The sequence below is a fragment of the Tachypleus tridentatus genome, chromosome 1 (genome assembly GCF_004210375.1).
Source record: "Tachypleus tridentatus isolate NWPU-2018 chromosome 1, ASM421037v1, whole genome shotgun sequence".
NCBI classification, from domain to species: Eukaryota; Metazoa; Arthropoda; class Merostomata; order Xiphosura; family Limulidae; genus Tachypleus; species Tachypleus tridentatus.
Genome location: NC_134825.1, coordinates 18,430,730 through 18,454,289, shown reverse-complemented (window position 1 = coordinate 18,454,289; position 23,560 = coordinate 18,430,730). Strand labels below are relative to the sequence as shown.

The 23,560-nt window shown below is 31.1% G+C and overlaps 1 protein-coding gene across 1 annotated transcript in view; it reads left to right on the top strand.

The window, feature by feature from the left end:
- Nucleotides 1–23,560, top strand: part of LOC143244129 (low-density lipoprotein receptor-related protein 2-like) — a 231,445-nt gene that overhangs the window by 185,303 nt on the left and 22,582 nt on the right. Inside the window, 13 exon segments of the mRNA XM_076488262.1 lie at nucleotides 188–310; nucleotides 507–632; nucleotides 2,029–2,283; nucleotides 2,499–2,638; nucleotides 5,077–5,235; nucleotides 8,829–8,907; nucleotides 9,111–9,362; nucleotides 12,012–12,143; nucleotides 13,690–13,812; nucleotides 14,544–14,678; nucleotides 15,129–15,282; nucleotides 18,940–19,086; nucleotides 19,684–19,904. Coding sequence (XP_076344377.1) covers nucleotides 188–310; nucleotides 507–632; nucleotides 2,029–2,283; nucleotides 2,499–2,638; nucleotides 5,077–5,235; nucleotides 8,829–8,907; nucleotides 9,111–9,362; nucleotides 12,012–12,143; nucleotides 13,690–13,812; nucleotides 14,544–14,678; nucleotides 15,129–15,282; nucleotides 18,940–19,086; nucleotides 19,684–19,904 — 2,046 coding nt within the window.

Genomic DNA, 23,560 nt, shown 5'->3' with positions numbered 1-23,560 from the left:
AAGTTACTAAAATTGTGTCCTAAAAATTAAAGCAAAGTGTACACATTGAGTTTCGTTAAACTTCCTTCTAGCTGAGCAACACTATATATTTTAAGATTGGCATCATGGGTCACATTTGTAAAAGAGAAAAATGATATATGTTAAAACATCTTTCTTAATATTCTGTTTTATTGTAACTGGATTACAGATCTTCCCTGTGGTGAACATGCTATCAGATGTAATGATACTGGCCGCTGTGTTCCTCAGTCTTGGCAGTGTGATGGAGACAATGATTGCAAAGATGGGTCAGATGAAGATCCTGCTATATGCCGTAAGTACTTGGTATTAGTGAAGTGTTAAATGAGCAGTTTAGTTATCTACATCAATAAAATGAATAAATTATACTTCTCTAAATACCATCACTACGTAGAGTAAATAAACCCTTGTTAGAAGATTTAAATTGCTAATTTAGAGTGGTGAAATCAAAACTGTAAACCTGATTTTTTATGTGTTGTTATCACTTGTAGATCACATGAAATGTGACCCTAAAACACAGTTTGCATGTACTAATGGCAAATGTATCCCTAAGCTGTGGTACTGTGACTATGATGATGATTGTGGAGATGATTCTGATGAACCAGCTCATATTTGCCGTAAGTATTAATGTATTACCCATGGGTTCATACATATTTTAGGAGGCTGTTAACAGACTTATGCATGAGTTAATGTAAGCCAAAGAAAAATTAATAGATTTTTAGATATTCATTTTCACTTAGAACTTAGGATTCTCTGATGTTTACTTTCTAAGATTTAATTCATGCATGCATACACATATACATATATATATATATACACACACACACACATAAATAATTAAACAATTTAATCACGGCAAGAGACCTATTGGCCCACCTAGGCCATCTCAACCACTAAAATACTCAAAGCCAGTTTTTATCATTCAAATGTTTATCAGGCCTTCCCTTGCATTAACTGTGTTCACCACATCTGAAGGGAATCCATTACAAAGGCCAATAATTCTATTAGGAAAATAAACCTGCCTTAACTGAAGATAACTCCTGCTTTTCCAAAATGTACTTTTGTGTCCCTTAGTCTAATGATTATCAGCAGCAAATATGCAAAAGTAATATTACGACTTCAGTAAACGTTCCTAAACACATCAATCAGATCTCCTTTTACTCTTTTTTTTATTAAATAAAACAATTTTTGAGATCTTAATCTCTTTGTATGAAAAATCATCCAAGGCACCATCCTAGTAACACTACTGAATCCTTTCCAACAGTTCAGTGTCCTTTCTGGGGTAAGGAACCCTAGACTAGACACATTATTCCAATTATAACAACTTTCTGTTTTCTTCTCTCCAGCGAGTTTTCTTTCAAGTGAGCCAAGTGGTATCTTGTCAAATACTTTTTGAAAATCCAGATACATCAAAACTGCCAACTGTACTCTCATTTACATAAATAATAACCTCTTCAAAGAATGTCAAAAGATTAGTAATGTAAAGCTTTTCCCTACTGAAATCATGCTAACTATCCAACAGAATTTTAACCTTGGTTAAATTACTTTGAAAAGCACTTTTTATCAACTTTTAGAACAGTTTCTGACCACCAATCTAAGAACAATAAGTCTATAATTACTGGGAAAATGTTCATCATCTGGAAAAGAAGAATATAACATCTAGTCAACTTCCAATTATCTGGCATCTATACAGATCTTCTAGCATTCAAGGAGTTACAAAGAAAAAAAAAAAGTAGCAAGTGGCTCACAATCCCTAACTTTCTTTAAAACCCTTAGAGAAAAAAACGTCTGGTCTAAGAGCCTTATCATTTTTAAGTTTCTCAATTCTTTCTTAATGCAATCAGTCAGGTTTAATGCAGTCATCTTGTTAACAAATAAATTCCCTCTGGTTTTGGAAATAAATCCATTGTTTAAAAGTTTACATTTGATCTTTTTTTGTTTCTTTCTTTGACGGAATATTAAAAAGTACTGTTTCCTCTGTAATGCATTAGAAATTTTCTTTATTTTTTTTAGGAAATCGTAATTGCAGTACAGGTTGGCAGAAGTGTCCAACTCGCAGCAACTATCGCTGTATTCCAAGCTGGTTTTTCTGTGATGGAAAAAATGACTGTCGAGATAATTCAGATGAGACAAACCCAGAGTATTGTCCTAAATGTCATGAGATGGGTGACTTTCAGTGTAGCAATAAAAGATGTATTCCGATGAGGTGGCATTGTGATTTTGAAGATGACTGTGGAGATAATTCAGATGAAGATCCGGTGTCATGTGGTTAGTAAAGAAAAAACGATTTCAAAATAATCATGAAATTATGTTGTCAAATCCTTTCATTGTAAATATTCTGGAATATTTATTTGGAAACATTTAGTTGCTGTGAATACAAATGTTATAACACAAATAATTTCTTTCAAAAATATTTGGTCTATTCTTTAAATTCTCAAAGAAATACATCTTGTCAAATCATACCTTTTTTTGGTTCTCAATAGAAAATTTGTATCGTGAATGTTCAGAGAGTGAATTCCAGTGTGATAATAAGAAGTGTATTCCATCAAAATGGCGTTGCGATCATGATGATGACTGTGATGATAACAGTGATGAGAAACACTGTCTCAATTACCAATGCAAGGTAGGATAATAGTGACATATTAAATAGAAGTTGCATGTATTACAGAGAGTTAACTGGATCTCATAAAAATAATTTGCATACACTAATGCATTGTGTGCCACCATAAATTTTAACCACGATGCTAAGAGTTACATATTTTGTGTCTGTTTATATGAATTTAAGGTGAATTTACAACCATGTAGCAGTGTAATATTGCCATAGCAAATGTGTGGCTGGAGGTACATACGTATATTATATAATGAATTAAATAGATTTAGTACTATTATGTACATTAATTGCTAATAAGCAATTAAAATTTGACATAAACATCAACTACATATCCTTAATTGATTTTCTACATTTGCTGACTTGTTTAACATCAACATTTGGACTTTGTCTGATAGATGGGATATCCCCAGTACATTTGAGAACTACAGGCATTATGCATTATGATTTTAGGATGACAGCTAGGACTAACAATGGAATCTCTACCATTATATATATATTACAGACTGTTACAAGGAAGTATATATACACTTCTGGCCAAAATCTTAAGGCCAATGAACATAAAGAAAAAATATGGATTTTGCATTGTTGGACTCAACCACTTATTTAAGTAGAGCCTCGAAAGATGAAAATAAGAAAAGGGAAAATAAAAATTAAAACTTTTTTAGCATTTAATAGGGAAAATGCAGACTTGAAATACTCCCCAAATACTGTCAAGTACACCCTAGATTGTTAGATCAAGACAAGCAAATTTGAAAATGGAAAATGAAGAGGCAGGACACCTAAACTATATGATACTGATGTTACGTATCTTTGTTTATGCAGCCTTCAGGCCAGGAGGAAGACTACCACTGATCTCAAATATGAGATAAGCACCCATGTACAAATTGACAGAAAAGTGTCCAGGTTTACAGTATCAAGAAATCTCAATGAGAATGGAATATATGGTCATGCAGCAGTTAAAAAACATTACTTTGATCCACAAATATTGTCAAGATACTGAAATTTGCTAAAAATACAAAAAATGGACAGATGATGTTTGGAAAATGATGAAATAGACAGATAAGACCAAATAAGGAGCTAGAATATGGTACAGTATGTACTAGAATAAATTAATTTACAAGCACTCCACAAATAAACCTTAATATAAACAGTGTTTAACACTATATATATTAAGTTTTGTTGCCATCAAATGACCCCAAAACATAGAGAATTGTCAACAGAATAGAGAGTTTGCACAAAAACTTTGCATAATGCTGGATGGGACTCTCCAACAAATTACTGTACAAAGTACATCCTAGATTTTGAGATCAAGACAGGTAAGTTTGAAAATAGGAAAGGAAGAGGCAGAACACCTAAACTCAGTGATAATGATGTTAAGTATCTTTGTTTATGCAGTCTTTGGGACAGAAGGAAGAGTGCCACTGGTCTCAAGTATGAGTTAAATGTGTCCAAATCTACAGTATTGATAGAGTTAGTGAGAGTGGAATATTTGGTCATGTAGAAGTTGCCAAACCTTTATTTTGATCCCCAAATGTTGTCAGTTTGCTAAAAAGTATAAAAACTGTACTGTTAATATTTAGAAAAGAGTGTTATGGATGAATGAGTCCAAATTTGAAATATTTGATTCAAGGTGTAGGTTGTGCATCCAGCAGAAGAAGGATGAAGATACTTACCTCACTGTGTAACACCTACCATGAAGCATGTAGAAGGTGGTGTTATGGTTTTGGGGTGTTTTTCTTCAGAGGCAACAAGAGATATTTGAAAATAAATGAAATAATGTGCTAGCACAAGTACCATGAGCTACTGATCTGTTATGGTATACCCAGTGGTTTGCATATTATTGGTAAAGGATTCTACTACCAAGAAGATAATGACCCCAAACACTCATCTAACTATGCAGGAATTACTGAACTAAGAAAGAAGCTACTAGAGTCTTTCAAATGCAATGGTCCCCACAGAGCTGCAGTCTCAACTCTGTTGAGCAGATCTCGAATTTGATAGATCAAAGACTTGACAAATTAAATGTTACTTCCAAAGAAACTATGGGAGTGTATTAGAAGCATTTGGAGTAAAATCCCAAAGGACATTTTTATTAAATATGTTACAACAAAGACTGAAAGACACTGCAGTTATTAAAGCAAAGAGATGCACAAAATATTAACTGTTTGCTGAACTCAGTCACTTCCACTGAGTTTCTGTTGTACTAAATATGAAGACTAATAAATTGTTCATGTTTGACCTAGGACTATTCTTTGAAAGTAGCCTGAAATCTAATTTTTCACAGATCAAGATTTATATAACTGTTTCAAGAATTCTATATCTTTCAAACAGTAAATAAAGACATTTTAAAATAATTCTAGTAATATTGGTTTTTATTAGTTAAAGTTAATTTGAAAATATTTGAGACTATAATGAATAATATTAATAGAAAATTTCTTTGTTATTAATAGGAAGATCAGTTTAAATGCCAAAGTGGCCATTGTATTGCTTTAAAACTCAAGTGTGATGGTAACAAAGACTGCCACGATGTTTCTGATGAGTGGAACTGCCCACCACGGTACCCTGGAGGTCGATATTGTTTAGAGGGTTATTTTGAATGCAATAATACTGTAAGTATACGTGTAAGGAAGAGCATGCAATATTAATTTAAGACTGATAGTTTTATGCACTAATAATTATTAAAGTTAATAATTGAATTGTTGAATTGTATAATTTGTTGATGTTTACGTATTGAAATATGAATTTTTGGTAGTGTGATCTATATAATATACTAAAATAATGAATAGAATTTAAGATTTTATTTTTGATGATGTGTTTATATTAACAGGTCTTCAGGGCCCTGTTGACTTTGAATTTGTGCTTTCATCAAAACGCATGACTACAAATTTCTAATTATTCATTATGTATTGCTGAGCATTCACCAGTTATTCATAATTCTCCAGTCCCCCATCTTCCATGAGGAATATAACTTAAGCTTTAATTTCTAGTCATTTAGATCATCTTGTTAACAGTTGTGCTGTTCACTTTGGTACTGCATTCTTTCTGATGCAATTGTTTTCACCATTAAAGTATTTACAATAACTTAGTTGAAAACCTTATTAATACAGGACATATTTTATATATGCTGTCATCTTTAATGGTTCAATGCATGTATTTCGTTGTATAATAATATTAATTATGGATATAGACATTGTATAATAATGTTAATGATGGATATAGACATTGTATAATAATGTTAATGATGGATATAGACATTGTATAATAATGTTAATGATGGATATAGACATTATGCACGGTCTTTCATGTGGTTTCTACTTTGACCAATCATCACTCATCTCTTCTACCCAGACTGCTCTGATTAGTCTTCTTTTCAGCTAATCTTATTCTCTTTAGAAGTTTAATAACTTTTAATATCTTTCTTATCTATAAGTCTTGCTGCAATTGTTTCTATTACTATGTGGCTCTAGAGTTAGTTTGGCAGTTTTGCCTGTTGGCTGTTTTGCTATACATTTGTATTTTAATCATCTGACTTACATATGCATAAATGTATATATTTTTTTAACAGATTTTGTCATCATATTTGCAAGTATTTCACTTTAACTTGTTTCCTCTTAAGGAGAAACTGCTGCTAAGAGTTTGTTAGGTTTTAGCATTTTATTTTGCCTGTGGTCTGTTATAGAGTCCTGTTTTGTGTTTGTGTCCTACATCAACTTGTATTTTTCCTGTGTCAGTGTAAGCAGACTAACTCGTCTCTCTGCTCTGGATGGCTTATATGTCCAGGCATTAGGATAATCTCAGATACTTGTTCATCTAAAGGCCCATTCCTTTTTGTTCATCAGATGTTTTACTTCAATTCTCTGTCATCCAAATTCAACCCTTCCAATTTTTGTTTAATTTTGCATCTAGCAGGTTCTAGCCTTTTTCATAATAAGAAAATGTTAATGTTGTACTTTGTTTCATCTGGATTCTTTTTTCATCTATCTCTGGTGCTAAAAACAACATTTGTTTGCAGACTAGCCTTCAATGTTTACCACCTCATTTTTTTATCTAGATATTTCTCCTTTGTAGGTGAAACCTATGAGAATATGATGAATTTCCTTTATCAAGGTTTATGAATGACAAATGAATATTTAACTGCATTTAATTGCATGTCCTAATTCTACCATCTTCATTGTTCACGTAGTGAAATGATGTCTTTACATTAGGTGTTCACACACACACAGTAATATCAGTTGTTGAATGAGTAGAGAGATTCTTGCTGGGTGTTGCCTCTCAGTCAGTTGACCTCTCAGTTAGTTTCTTCCAGATGGATTGTTTTACAAGTCCATGTTTCAGTTAGTTGCTGCTTAATATCTCATTCATCTGAAGTGATGTATTAACATCCTTTGGTTCTGCAGTCTTTTTTACTTTTCAAGAAGCTTCAGCATTGATAATATCTATATTAATCTATTGTGATTACTGAATGTAACAAAATTAATTTTAAAGTATTGAATAAAGATGAAGGACAAGGCTATACTGTTTTTGGTGGTTTGAGTAAAGTTCTTTAGGCTGAATTGTATGTAAGTTTGATGATGTGATTTTTTAAAATTGTATATATATCTTAACTCTTGGAAGATATTACTTTCCTGTTGGTGATGCAGTGTGATAACAAAACTGGTAGTGTGTGAAACTGTTCCTAGTCTCATAATATTTTACTCAGTCTTTATACAGTAAAATTTTAAGTAAAACAATTTATTATTGTATTTTTAAACTGAGAACAGTCTCATTTTAAATTTATCATGTAATATTAAATGTTGACATTCTTTTATTTTTTAGTACCTCTTTGTGAAAAGTAAAACAAATATCATAGCATACTCTTTATAGTGTTATTGGGTACCCGACTAAATCATTTGTCCCATAGTTCAAGTTTTTTTTATTGTCCCATGCTGTCCTTCTTCACTGTGGTTTCCACTCTAGCTTATCTCAGAAGGAATCTATTCCATTATATCTGGTACATCTTCACCAGTGACATTTGTCATGTACAGCTTTACTGCTTACTATAATGCAGATGTTCCTCATTAGCATCATGCTACTCTCGTAGATCTGTATTTCAGAAATGGTGCCCATGAAGTTTGTCTCCCTCCAACTCTTTTAATAGTTTCTCTCTTCTTTTTTGTGTTTTTTTTATTTCACTCTTCCATCATCTTAGCTTGTCTACTTCTGTTGCAGATTACAGAGCTGTACTCTCAGATACTCTCAGTTTGCATAGAAATTATGTGCTTCTTTTTTAAATGATATGTCATACTGCAGGTACATAATAAAGTTATATAGTTTTGTTGATTTCAGCATTAATTTTATTATTTTCAGTTAGAATGTACTAGAGTGTACTTACAATTACTGTATGATAGATTACTAGATATCATGATTTTACACCCACATTTTTGTTTGTGAAATATGATGGTTGTCATGTTTGACAAATAGGTTTTCTCTGAGCATTTTTTTCCAAAAGATATTGAAAACTATTAACATGATTTATCACTACGTTAACAACTAAAATGTCTGACAGCCTAACTTTAGCTTTGTCTAATAATTATAGTAAAGTTAACAAAAAAATTAAAATATCAGTATTAATTTACTTGATTTTAAATGTTATTGTGAGCTTGAATCATTAATGTATAGACCTATAATTATTGTTATCTAAAGTATAATATAAATACTTACTGATTGACCTGTATGGAAAAGTAGATGAGATTTTTTTGAATAACTTGCATTTCTTATGCCTAAATTTTGCACATATTGAAAGTTCTTTGCAAAACAACTTGTTATCTATATGACTTTGATATAGCACGTAAGTCACCTAAGTGCTTTTATCTAACTGTAAAATAACTTGAGTAAACATGTCTCATTGTTTTCTCATACTGAAACTGTAAATACTTTACATTTGTATGGGAATAATAGTTTATACACCAGTCCATAAGCCCCCTGCTAGTACAGTAGTATGTCTCCAGATTTATAATGCTAAAATCAGGGGTTCGATTCCCTTCGGTGGGCTCAGCAGATATCCCTAGGTGACTTTGCTACAAGAAAAACACACACATACACCAGTCCATAAAACATATTTCTTTTTTATTCTTATATATCTAATCATGCATGTTTAATATTCACGTTTTATCTATGCTGTGTAACAGACAGTTCTGTAGAATTGTTTAAAATATCATTACAGATATGCATACAAGACAATTTTATTTGTGATGGTGATGATGACTGTGGTGATTCATCAGATGAAGGAGATGCCTTATGTCGTAAGAGCTTCTTTGTTTTGTGGTTTAAATATAAAAACAAATTGATGTGGTTGAAGATGGTAAAATCTTTTTTTTTAAGTAGAATTAAAAGAAAAAACAGTAGACGCAGTTTTTCTTATGATAATGAGAGACCCACTTGAAGTAAAATACATGATTTTTCATGGTTCATCTTTTCAACAATATGTATCAATCTTTTTCTGTAGGAAACTTCAAGTGTGATACTAAGCACAAATTTCAATGTGCAAATCATTTATGTATATCACGTTTTCATCTGTGTAATGGTGTTGATGACTGTGGTGACGGCTCAGATGAAAACAACCACACCTTGTGCCACAAAATGCCCACTCCATGTGATGACACCAGTTTTCAATGTGCTAATCATAAATGCATTTCTCGTGGCAAAATATGTGACCATGAAGATGATTGTGGAGATAAATCTGATGAAAATGGATGTTGTGAGTTTTTATTTCTTATTTCTTAACATGACTTATAAGACAGTAGAAAAAAAAAACATTTGATGCTTTAAATGCTGTTGCTGCACAAGAAAAACAGTAAAAATCTTGTAATGTTTAGGGCAATTATTGATTTCCTTTTTGAACTTTTCTAATGTGCCAATGTTCACTACTGCTGGCAGCAATTTATTCAATAAAACAATAGATCTGTTCTTTAAAAAAATTCTTAAACTTGTATCTTCTAATCCTGTTATTTTCAGAATGCAATACAAAGAACTTTATCCTATCAATTCCCTGTATAGTCTTGTACACTTCACTAAGATCACCATTAAAATTATACTTATGATAACCCACATGCATTACCTTACATTTATTACAATTAAAACCCATCTGCCATTTATTTTCCCAACTCACTAAATTATCTAAATCCTTTTCTAAAGCAGTAATGATCTCTTTACAGCCAGCAAAACCCAAGACCCTTAATATCATCAGCAAGTTTAAGTAATTTATTGACCACTTCTTCATATGTTTAATTGGAGTAAATCAAAAACAGCAAAGTTCAAAAGACTGATCCCCGAGGCACCCCACTTGTGACATTAAGCCAGTTTGACTGAACTCTATTTATGATAAATCTCTGCTTTCTTCCATCTATCCAATTTGCTGTCTTATCCCACGCATCTTTAGAGACAATGTTTTTTACATTATGTGACTCTTTGTCAAATGCTTTCTGAAAGTCCAGATACACCAAATCTGCACTGTTACCATATACGTACACAAGAAGTAACCCTTTAAAAGTCCAGATACACCAAATCTGCACTGTTACCATATCTACACAAGAAGTTAAAGTCCAGATACACCAAATCTGCACTGTTACCATATATACACAAGAAGTAACCCTTTAAAGTCCAGATACACCAAATCTGCACTGTTACCATATGCATACATAAGAAGTAACCCTTTAAAAGTCCAGATACACAAAATCTGCACTGTTACCATATACGTACACAAGAAGTAACCCTTTAAAAGTCCAGATATACCAAATCTGCACTGTTACCATATACGTACACAAGAAGTAACCCTTTAAAAGTCCAGATACACCAAATCTGCACTGTTACCATATACGTACACAAGAAGTAACCCTTTAAAAGTCCAGATACACAAAATCTGCACTATTACCATATGCATACATAAGAAGTAACCCTTTAAAAGAATATCAAAACATTTTTAAATCAAGATTTTCCCTTAGTGAAACCATGATGGTAATGCAAAAATATTCTAAAGTTTGTTAATTGGCTTCACCTGGTATCTTTCATAAGATTTTTCAAAACTTTTCCCACAACTGATATAAGACTAATGGGCCTTTAATTAACTAGGATAATTTAAATTACCTTCCTTAAAAAGAGAAGTGACATTAGCTAACTTTGAATGCTTTGGTACCTGCCCACTATTCAAGGGCTACAAAAATAGTAGCAAGTGGCTTCTTAACCTTAACAAGCTCATAATTAATGTAATCATCTTGTTCAGTCTTGTTTCTATCTATCAACTGTTCCAGATGGAAAATACTGCTTAAATCTTCAATTGTAAAAACTGAAGAAAAAGTAGAATTTAATAACCCCGCCATCTCATAATAAACAGATATCAACCTTTGTTTACCATCCTTCAAAGGACCCACCCCCATACTGACATTTTGTTTAACCTTAGTGTATTTAAAGAAATCCTTACTGTTGATTTTTACATTTTGAGCCAACCTTTTTCATACATCCTTTGATTAGTTTAACTTTCAACTTCCTCATTAACCTACAAACTTTACATACAGATTGCTTACATTCACTTCAACGTTTCTTAAATGTACGTACCAGTCCTGCGTTCTCAAGTAGAACCTACTCATTGCACCCAGCATACCTATCAAATCATGAACACTTAATTTTTACTAGTCTTAACCATTTTATTTGCACTTACACTAGAAATAAATACTCAAAACTAAATACCAATAGCTTGTTGTCAACACTATTAGTGTTAGGCCTAATTTTTATGAACCAATTATATCAGTTTTTATCACTATTTTTTGTTCACACTAAAGTAATTAAGTTTATAATTATGATAATCTTACTGTATTATTTTTTATTTGTGAGGGTTAAGTATTATCTACAAATTTTTCAACCTTTCTAACAATAAATATGTTAATTTCCTTGATGTAGTTTTTCTGTACTCTATTAATAATAACTTCTTGTTTTTTTTATACATGTATCCAATAATCTAGTTAATTAGTCTCATCTGAACTCTACTAATGTGTTTTTTTAGCTGACCTTTAGTGGGAGTATCTTGTTAAAGGCTTCATGAAAATCCAAATGCACTATATTTACACCCTTTCCATCACACAGAGTACATGTAACATGATTGATGAAAACAAATTATATGCCATTTAGATATTCATGATGAAAAATATATTTTCTAGTAAGGAGTCATTTATTATCTTTTTTTGACACTTTTTTGAAAGTATGAACTCCAGTGCTAGTATTACATTGTCAGTCATCTGAATTTCTGGTACATTTTAAAACATAAACTAGTGTATAGGTACACATAATTTAGTGTGTATTTATACAATCATAAAGACACCTTGGAATACAAATGATAGTTTTGTTTAATTTACAGATACAGGTGCTTGTGACACAGATACCCGGGGAGGTTGTCAACACAATTGCACAGCACTAGAGCAAGGAGGGTATCTTTGTTTTTGTCCTAGAGGCTACAGAGTAGTAGAAAGTAATCCAAAGCTTTGTGAGGGTAAGAACCACTGTTATTAAATGTGAGATGATAATGTTTCACCATGTATGTGTTTCTCTTTCTAACCTTCTGAATAATCATTTCTTATTAGCTGTTTATTAGGAAGATTATCTGGGCTCTCCCTCTTAGCAGTAACTGTTAGATATTGCACTTCAGAATGGTGAGTTGATGAAATATTGTGTATCGATTTAAAGCTTAAATTCTGTGCATTTCATTTGTTTTTATTATTATTAACTTCTTGTATAATTTCGTAATTAGTTATATTTTACTTGTTCCAAACAAACTTTCAAAAGTAAAATGTTGGATATTGTGATTGACAAATTAACTTGATGATATAGTTTATGATAGATCAGAAAAAAAGAAGCAAAGTATCCATGAATTTGACCCCATAATCAAAGAGAACAAATTCACAGATGTTGACAAGCCCTAAGAAACATTTAATATATTAAAATTATGAATAGAAATGAAAGAAGTGTTATTTCATTTATTTATGTTTTTACCATGAATTTCTTACTTATGTTTTACATCAAGATCATAAGAAATACAGTGGAAAACTACCTGAGAATATATGAGATAGAACTTGTACAAAGGGAGCTAGTAAGAAATATAATGAATATTGAGATAGGATGCAGCATATTAAGCTGGACAAAACATATATATATATATATATATATTAAGCTCTATACAAGAATGGGACTGCAGAGAGTTTTATATAGACAATGAAATAAAATCTATGATTGGACACAAAGCTCTTATCACAAAAGTTGGACTTAGAAAAAAAACTCCTGTTAAGGAGAATAGAATATTGTGGTGTGAAAAATATTGTACAATCTTGTGTGAAACAAATAAGGTAAAACTGGATAAATGCGGCAAAGAAAAGGAATAGTGTGTGTGTTTTATGTGTAACTTTTTATATAAAGGCTTAGACTGGCTCGTTTATAATTATTTTCATTTTATACAACATCCTATTATTTCTCAGAATAGGTGTTTAAGAAACTTCTATAACCTTAACTTTAATTGGGGATCTACTGTTTTGTTGTTTTTTTAAAAGCATTTTACAATATTGCTGTGGTAATTTATATTAACTCTTGAATTACTGAGTTTTATTGTGTTCATGCTGAATCATATTCAGTATGTTTGTTTGTTTTTTTATGCTAAAGCATTCATTGTAAACAACTGACCAGAAAGTAGTGCAAAACAACTTTCTATGTAAACTACACAAGCAATCCCAACAGTAATTATACTGTACTTAATAGCAATATTGTCATTTTATTTCTCTTTTTATGACTCAGAATGGACATGCAAGCCATTTGGTATATAATTAGCACAGAGAGAAATATATAAAATAACTGATATGACCCATATGAGCCCACAAATAATTATTGAGTTAACATGAATGTATTCTATTTCCTAAAAAGTTATGATTGTTGACTTTAATACTGCAGACTTTACTCTCTTGTATTTTAACATTATTTAAGCATACTTATGCTTTATTAGCCCTTAGAATTGAAATTATTTCTTATTTGCAATGGCCTTATTTGTTTAGACATTGACGAGTGTGCAACCTTTGGCCACAACTGTTCGCAGATTTGCACTAACTACAATGGAACATTCAGATGCACTTGCAGTGAAGGATTTGAGCAATTTTCTGATGGCTGTATTGCTGAAGGTATTTACAAAATCATTTTTTAAACTCTTGTAATTTTAACATTCATCAGTTACACAAATAAGAAATAACTAACAAATTATAATTTCAAACATTACACGTTGATAAACCTTATGAAGACTATAAGTTACTGGTATTATCAAGTGTTTGAAAAAATACATATATTCAGGAAAATAATATTAAACTGTCCTTCTTCAACTCAATTTACAATATTCATAATGTTCTGTTCTTGAGGAATAATTTAAGATTTTTTTTGAGTTTTTCACACTTTGAGCTTTATATATTTTGAAAATTTTGTTGTTTCTTATTAAGCACAAAGCTACACAATGGGTTAACTGTGCTCTGCACACTATGGGTATCAAATTCCCAGTTTGTAATGGTATAAATCTGCAGACACACCACTGGGGGGCTGTAGACATTTTTTTTTACTTTTATTAATAGTTACCAAAACATCTGAAACAAACATTTTAAATGGTTCTTTCTGGTACACATTAATTAGCTCTGGTTTAATTAGACAACTCTTGTCCATATTTACACTAGATTATTGAATAGCCAATAGTTTGAAGGATTTTCTTTTATCTGATGTTATTGATTGAATTTTTTACTAACTGTTCATGCTCTCCATCATCTTTTGTTTAACCTATCGTTTCATTTTATATATTATGTCTTTTTTACATCTCTATATAGTGATCTTATGTTGAAGATATAACTCATGTTTATTTTACCTCTATTAGGTTCTCCACCTGTTATACTGTTTACAGATGGCCCTGAAATCCGTGTGCTTGATGTAACTAATGAAAGACAAACTTCTCTGATTCAAGGAATAAGAGAAAACCGGATTCAGGCTATTGACTTTGACCCAGTTCATCGTAAGTTTGTTTGTTTTTGTTCTTTTAAACACAAATCTATATGATGAGCTATCCTTGGTGTACCTTCTGCAGGGGTTTAAATCCAAATTTTAGAGTAATAATTTCTTAAGCATACCATTTAGCCACCAGGGGCTCCACTGTAAGTTCTGAATTTTTTCCTTGTGAAATAAATATATTTCTTTTATAAATTGTTTACTTCGATCCCATATATGATGTATATGCTATTATTTCACTTGCATTACAGATACATGTAATCACTTCAAAAAAAAGAAAGTACATCAGTAAAATTGTTTACAGTATTTCATGTTGATGTTTTACATGTAACAGCCTTAGTAGGTATTTGGAATATAAAATATTGATTTTAAACCTTGTATTAAAATTGTCTCCCTGTGTGAGTGTAACGTTTTGGTAATCAGCAAAGTCAAAATGCAGTGCTGTTATTTGTTTTAGATATTGTATACTGGAGTGACACCCATGACAAAACTATCAAGAGATCATTAATTCCCAATCCAGCTAATCCTAATAATGGTACTGGTTTTCCTCAGGATCTTGATGTGAAAGGACTTACAAAACCAAGTGCAGTTGCTGTGGACTGGACTGCAGGGTAAAAAAAAAAACAAACAAACCTGATTTCTGATATTCTGTCTCAAAAATTAATAAGTCATAGAATCTTTTGTCACACAATGTAATAGCATCATAACATTACAACAACTAAACTTGTATAAATGTCACACTTTCTCTTATTAAAATAAGTATTGTATTTATAAGTAAATAAATAAATATAAGGATTTATTATTTTGGTAATAAATTTACATTCCACAAGTAGCTTCTTATTTGAATTCTGCTTTATTAAAATAATTTATGGCTTTACATAAAGTATCTTTCAATTAAAAAAAACAATAGTTCTTTGATTCCTGAGTATCATATTTCATATTGTTTGTTATGAGTCTGAAATAAAGGAATTTGATCATACAATATTTCAGTATACCAACTGTTCACTTTTTTATGTATGAGTTTTAGGTTAATGATGAAGAATTTATTTACAATAATAAACAGAACAGGCAGAATAGTTAAACTAAGGTTAAAGACTATATATGGTATAGACAGTAGTGTAGTTCATCATATTATATGCATAGTAGGAAACATTAAAATTATAGTTGGTATCTTAGATTCTCTGTTACTTATTTGTTCTGATAGATTAGATTTCACTGTTGAATTGTGTTTGTTAGGATTTTTATGTATTATCTAGCCTCATTCTGTTTTCTAAAATGTGAAACATCGAAGTTGTTTTCAGTCAGCCAGAATTATGTAGTTCTATCTATCTTTTTTAAGTTACTTCAATTTTCTCATTTTAACTGAGTACAAGTTGTCTGTTTGAAGTCTGTCAGCCATTGATAAAGCTATTGGACCTTGATTATCTAATGTGTTTAGTTGATTTTAACTCCTGAAAGTGCAGGCTAGTTCAACCATCTTTATATCGAGAATCGTAGATTTTATAAAGCAAAAAGTATTAAGTTTAAATACTCGAGAACTTAGTTGTTTTTCTGAGTGCTTCTTCCCATTTTTGTCTGAGGAAAGTTGAATAATAACTGAAAGTGTAGGCTAGTTCAACCATCTTTATATAGAGAATCTTAGATTTTATTAAGTTTAAATACTCGAGAACTTAGTTGTTTTTCTGAGTGCTACTTGCCAGTTTTGTCTGAGGAAAGTTGAATAATAGATAAACAATGGCAACCTTGTTAGGTTGAGCATTTCAGAATGATTTGCCTTCATTGAATGAACTTATTTTACTAAGTGGTATTGACAGATTTATTATTTTAAATACTTTCTCTGAATAAGAAGAAATGGGTTATGATATTTTTTGGTGACTCCTTATGGCTATGATGGCTCTGAGTGACTTCTCCCTGTCATGATGTGTTTGAGTGACTCCTTCTATCTGTGATATTTTTGAATGACTCCTTCTCCTCTGTCTTGATTTATTTTCTCAAATTAATATTTGTAATAACATGCCTTGTTATTATATTTGCCAATTGTATTTATCAAATAGTTTTAAGTTATGACTGTGATGTAGAATAAGATAAGTAGCTGTTGTTTGTGGTGAAAACTGTGATAGGTGGAATTCATTGTGACAGGTGACTAAAGTTGGTGACTAGTTTAGATAACAATATTTCCTTCATGTTCTGGCTGTCAGAGACATTTGTTTTTGCTTATTCTCACTGAAAAAAACAATCCTCTATCAGAAACTGTTGGAATTTGTCTAATGTAACTTTCCCATATATGTTTTTGCTTACCAAATTTCAAGATTAATGAAATACACAAAAATGTGTTGTTGTTTTTTTCCTTCATGGACAGTTAAATTTTAATTACAACTACACAATGTTTGGTAATATTTCATGAGTGACTAAAGATGACAGAGAAATACAACCAAAACAAATAGAGTTGTGATTAAAGTTTGATTTTGCATAACAAAAACGTTTTATGTGGCTCATTGAACTTATGCAGAAGCCAGCATATAAATCTTCTGGTCCAAGATCTTAATGTCACTGGAATTTTAGAAAATGTATCGAGCTGAGATTGCTTTGTATTTTAAACGAGAATCTCGACTCCACAATTATTTCTTCGTCATTTCTTTATTTTCCTTCATTTTAATTCATTATGTTTTGTTTTTGTATAACTTGAACTAATGGTATACAAAGCCTATCCTTAACATGTTACTGCTTTCTACAACTCGCACAAAGAACAAAGCATAAATGATCACATTCCTAAGTGATGATAGTTGCTTAGCAAATATAAATCTAGGATGAGCAGATAAATTCTAAGAAACAAAAAACAATAAGTGGTAGAGTACTTCTGAGATAAGCTGCACAGAAAGGAATGGTTCCTTTTTAGAAACATTTTTCTTTATATTTAAAAGTAAATAAATGTTATTACAAACAAGCAAAAATGCCATTTCCAATGTAAGAGTGTAAGTTGATTTAACAAATGTATTCCCAGTGATGGGAAAAATTTCAGTTAATCTATTGATTTAAATTATCTCATGGACTTTAGGAATGTTAATCATGTTGCACTCTTGGTTTCATAGACAAAGTTTTTAGTTGCTTATATTACCTAACATAAAAAGTAGTTGTTGAACATTTCAGTTGCACTAAAAGCTGCTAAAAAATAGCATATGGTAAATCTACATTTGTATTCATTAAATTGAGTCATGTTTTGAAATGTGAACAATAGTGTGAGCTAACAAGTTAGTGTATAACTTGTTCTTCTTGTGAAATAAAATTTGGCATCTATATTATTCCTGTCATCTCAAAAGTGAATTTTGAGCCTTGCCTCTGAGCACAGCCTTTCAAACAAGAGAAAAATGAATGCTGATGGTTCAGACTTTGTATAAGATGACAAAATATAGATTTTGAAATATTTTGTTAAAAATTATTAAAGTTAAAATGATTGTGAACTAAATTCTCAAAATTGATACGTGTTTACACTCTACATCCGAAAAGTTCTTGCTTGTTATCATAGTGTTAACGGCATAATTTCACAGGCCTCTCTGATTCCAAAACCTTGCTATGATTTGGTTACAAAGGCAGTTTGTATGCCACTGATTTGAACAATTATTCTTTGGCAAAAATAAAAATAAAACACTTTACATTTCTGTTTTTGAAGTTGATTGTTTCTAAATATGTTAAGATATTATAATGGTATGATTGAAGTACATTCTGTGCTGTGTGAAAAAGGTACATGTTCTCTCACAAACGGGCTAGTTTAATTCAGGTACCATAATGAAATTTAATAAAATTTGTTTTTACAATTACCTACATTGGATTTAAGTCATTATTTTGTCCAACCGTTGCTTCTTCTACTCTTACTTTCTCTCCCATCAAATTAGTTAACTCAACAGTATGATTTTTTCATTACCTCTGTTCTGGATTTCACTATCAAGCAAATATTTAAATAACAGCCAACAAAACCAGGGAAATATTAGTATTAAGTAATTTTAATTGTTTCGAAATCTCTTGAATAACATAATTAGTATAGCACATGTTATTATCAACACTAGATTTTTAAACTTGAATTGAGAAACATTTTTCATATTGTATTTAGTAATAATTTGAAGTACCATGTGTATGTTGCATACTTTTGCTGAAGGAAAGTTTTATACCTTCTGAAAACATTCTTTATTCAATGCAACATTTTCTTTGCTTTTCAGAACAAAAAAAATGTTATGGTTTAAATCTGGTTTCTTTATTTGTTTATGAAATTTCAGAAATCTCTACTGGATGGATACAGAGCTGTCTAGTAACCAACCTCATGGAAGGATCTTTGCCAGTTTGTTAGATGGGCGATATAGGAGGTCCATTATTACTACAGGGTTAGAACAGCCTCGTTCACTAGCCCTTGATCCTGAATTTGGGTATGTGTAATTTAGCCGTTATTTGATGCAATATTGTTCTGTGTTTATGTGCTTTAAGTTATTTTTAACCAATCTGCAGCAGCTCACAACTTATGAATTTGTAAAGTTATGAGAGGAAGCTTCTATCAAGTATTTTCTTTTCAGAAGCAGTCTATATTTTTTAAAGATTCATACAGTTAGGTACTTTAATACATGTTAAATTCAGAGTATATTGGTTGTTCATTAAGGTGATTTTTAAAGCTAACTTTAGAACGGAAATCGATAGTCCTAATATTCATCATACAAATCATACAATAATACAGATTCTAAAGTTTTCAAATTGTAAATTTATATAACCTTTCAAGAAAAATGATTGTTTTTATCATCCAGTATACCTGATGAGTTTTGGTAACAAATGAAAGGGTGGCCTGAGCAGTTGATAGCAGACAAACTAAAGATAGATCTGAAATGCTGTTGTGGCACTCCTCTATTTTGAAATTTTGTAAAGAGCAAATTAAGATAAATTTGAGGATTAAAGGTCTGCAGTCTAATATGACTTTTATCTGAATAGTAAACTCCATTGCTATAAATCTTTATTATTTCTATTATTTTTTTTAGCAAGCTTTTCTGGACAGATGCTGGAACAACGCCAAAAATAGAATCAGCATGGATGGATGGTACTAAACGCAAAGTACTTGTCAATGAAAAACTTGGATATCCTTCTGGGATAACAATAGACTATTACGGTGGTCATCGTATATATTGGTGTGATTCAAAACTGAATACAATTGATTCCATGAAAATAGACGGCAGTGACAGGGTGACAGTCATTAGTGGAGGTAAAGAAAGTTTATTGCTAGATTCAGTGATGTTATGATAAGGAGTAAGTTTACCTTATTATTTTCACACTCTGATGGCATTCAGGATATCTTTTAACAAAATGTTTTGTTAAACTGTATCTTTTCAGTAATTATAAGTACTTCTTTTTACTAACATAGTATTTACTGTGGCTTTTTCTTTTCACATTTATACATTATTATACCTTTATACGCTCATATTGTAAGAGTAGTGGAAGAGACATCAATCTTTCTATAGGTCACTTCCATGAAGAGTCACTTGAATAGATATAACTCACAAAAGAAGTTAAGGTCATAAATGAATTTTGGGTGATAACAGTTTAAAGGAGAAAAGAGAGACAAAAATATCATGTTATTTCAACATATCAAAAACTGGTTAGTATAATTGTATTTTCACATAATTTAGAATGAAAGTAAAATGTAAATAGCCTAACACTTACCCTCCACTGCTGTAGATCCCATGATTATGATATCTTGAAATCCTGGTGGCAAGCATATGATAGAAATTAAAACTATAACCAAGCAACTTTATCAGATATATCATTTTATCTGCTATCTTTATGTGCTAAAATCACATTTTACTTAACAGAAATAAACAGTTTCTTGAAATATAATTTAAATGAAATTTTGAAAGTTTTTTTAACTACTGTTGCTGTAGGTAGTGTAGCAGGATATGAAAGTTTTTTAAAACTACTGTTGCTGTAGGTAGTGTAACAGGATATAAAAGTTTTTTAACTACTGTTGCTGTAGGTAGTGTAACAGGATATAAAAGTTTTTTTAACTACTGTTGCTGTAGGTAGTGTAACAGGATATAAAAGTTTTTTTAACTACTGTTGCTGTAGGTAGTGTAACAGGATATAAAAGTTTTTTTAACTACTGTTGCTGTAGGTAGTGTAGCAGGATATGAAAGTTTTTTAAAACTACTGTTGCTGTGGGTAGTGTAGCAGGATATGAAAGTTTTTTTAACTACTGTTGCTGTAGGTAGTGTAACAGGATATAAAAGGTTTTTTAACTACTGTTGCTGTAGGTAGTGTAACAGGATATAAATGTTTTTTAACTACTGTTGCTGTAGGTAGTGTAACAGGATATAAATGTTTTTTTAACTACTGTTGCTGTAGGTAGTGTAACAGGATATAAAAGTTTTTTTAACTACTGTTGCTGTAGGTAGTGTAACAGGATATAAAGTTTTTTTAACTACTGTTGCTGTAGGTAGTGTAGCAGGATATAAAAGTTTTTTTAACTACTGTTGCTGTAGGTAGTGTAGCAGGATATGAAAGTTTTTTAGAACTACTGTTGCTGTGGGTAGTGTAACGGGATATAAATGTTTTTTTAACTACTGTTGCTGTGGGTAGTGTAACAGGATATAAAAGGTTTTTTTAACTACTGTTGCTGTAGGTAGTGTAACAGGGTATAAAATTTTTTTTAACTACTGTTGCTGTAGGTAGTGTAACAGGATATAAAAGTTTTCTTAACTACTGTTGCTGTAGGTAGTGTAACAGGAAATAAATGTTTTTTAACTACTGTTGCTGTAGGTAGTGTAACAGGATATAAAAGTTTTTTTTAACTACTGTTGCTGTAGGTAGTGTAGCAGGATATAAAAGTTTTTTTAACTACTGTTGCTGTAGGTAGTGTAACAGGATATAAAAGTTTTTTAAAACTACTGTTGCTGTGGGTAGTGTAACGGGATATAAATGTTTTTTAACTACTGTTGCTGTGGGTAGTGTAACAGGATATAAAAGTTTTTTTTAACTACTGTTGCTGTAGGTAGTGTAACAGGATATAAAAGTTTTTTAACTACTGTTGCTGTAGGTAGTGTAACAGGATATAAAGTTTTCTTAACTACTGTTGCTGTAGGTAGTGTAACAGGATATAAAAGTTTTTAACTACTGTTGCTGTAGGTAGTGTAACAGGATATAAAAGGTTTTTTTTAACTTCTGTTGCTGTAGGTAGTGTAACTGGATATAAAAGTTTTTTTAACTACTGTTGCTGTAGGTAGTGTAACAGGATATAAAAGTTTTTTTAACTACTGTTGCTGTAGGTAGTGTAACAGGATATAAAAGTTTTTTAACTACTGTTGCTGTAGGTAGTGTAACAGGATATAAAGTTTTTTTAACTACTGTTGCTGTAGGTAGTGTAGCAGGATATAAAAGTTTTTTAACTACTGTTGCTGTATGTTGTGTAACAGGATATAAAGTTTTTAACTACTGTTGCTGTAGGTAGTGTAGCAGGATATGAAAGTTTTTTAAAACTACTGTTGCTGTGGGTAGTGTAACGGGATATAAATGTTTTTTTAACTACTGTTGCTGTGGGTAGTGTAACAGGATATAAAAGTTTTTTTTAACTACTGTTGCTGTAGGTAGTGTAACAGGATATAAAATTTTTTTAACTACTGTTGCTGTAGGTAGTGTAACAGGATATAAAGTTTTCTTAACTACTGTTGCTGTAGGTAGTGTAACAGGAAATAAAGTTTTTTAACTACTGTTGCTGTAGGTAGTGTAACAGGATATAAAGTTTTTTAACCACTGTTGCTGTAGGTAGTGTAGCAGGATATAAAGTTTTTAACTACTGTTGCTGTAGGTAGTGTAGCAGGATATGAAAGTTTTTTAAAACTACTGTTGCTGTAGGTAGTGTAACAGGATATAAAATTTTTTTAACTACTGTTGCTGTAGGTAGTGTAACAGGATATAAAAGTTTTTTTAACTACTGTTGCTGTAGGTAGTGTAACAGGATATAAAAGTTTTTTTAACTACTGTTGCTGTAGGTAGTGTAACAGGATATAAAATTTTTTTAACTACTGTTGCTGTAGGTAGTGTAACAGGATATAAAAGTTTTTTAACTACTGTTGCTGTAGGTAGTGTAACAGGATATAAAAGTTTTTTTAACTACTGTTGCTGTAGGTAGTGTAACAGGATATAAAAGTTTTTTTAACTACTGTTGCTGTAGGTAGTGTAACAGGATATAAAAGTTTTTTTAACTACTGTTGCTGTAGGTAGTGTAGCAGGATATGAAAGTTTTTTAAAACTACTGTTGCTGTGGGTAGTGTAGCAGGATATGAAAGTTTTTTAAAACTACTGTTGCTGTAGGTAGTGTAACAGGATATAAAAGTTTTTTTAACTACTGTTGCTGTAGGTAGTGTAACAGGATATAAATGTTTTTTAACCTACTGTTGCTGTAGGTAGTGTAACAGGATATAAAGTTTTTTAACTACTGTTGCTGTAGGTAGTGTAACAGGATATAAAAGTTTTTTTTAACTACTGTTGCTGTAGGTAGTGTAACAGGTTATAAAAGTTTTTTTAACTACTGTTGCTGTAGGTAGTGTAACAGGATATAAAAGTTTTTTTAACTACTGTTGCTGTAGGTAGTGTAGCAGGATATGAAAGTTTTTTAAAACTACTGTTGCTGTGGGTAGTGTAGCAGGATATGAAAGTTTTTTAAAACCACTGTTGCTGTAGGTAGTGTAACAGGATATAAAGTTTTTTTAACTACTGTTGCTGTAGGTAGTGTAACAGGATATAAATGTTTTTTAACTACTGTTGCTGTAGGTAGTGTAACAGGATATAAATGTTTTTTAACTACTGTTGCTGTAGGTAGTGTAACAGGATATAAAAGTTTTTTAACTACTGTTGCTGTAGGTAGTG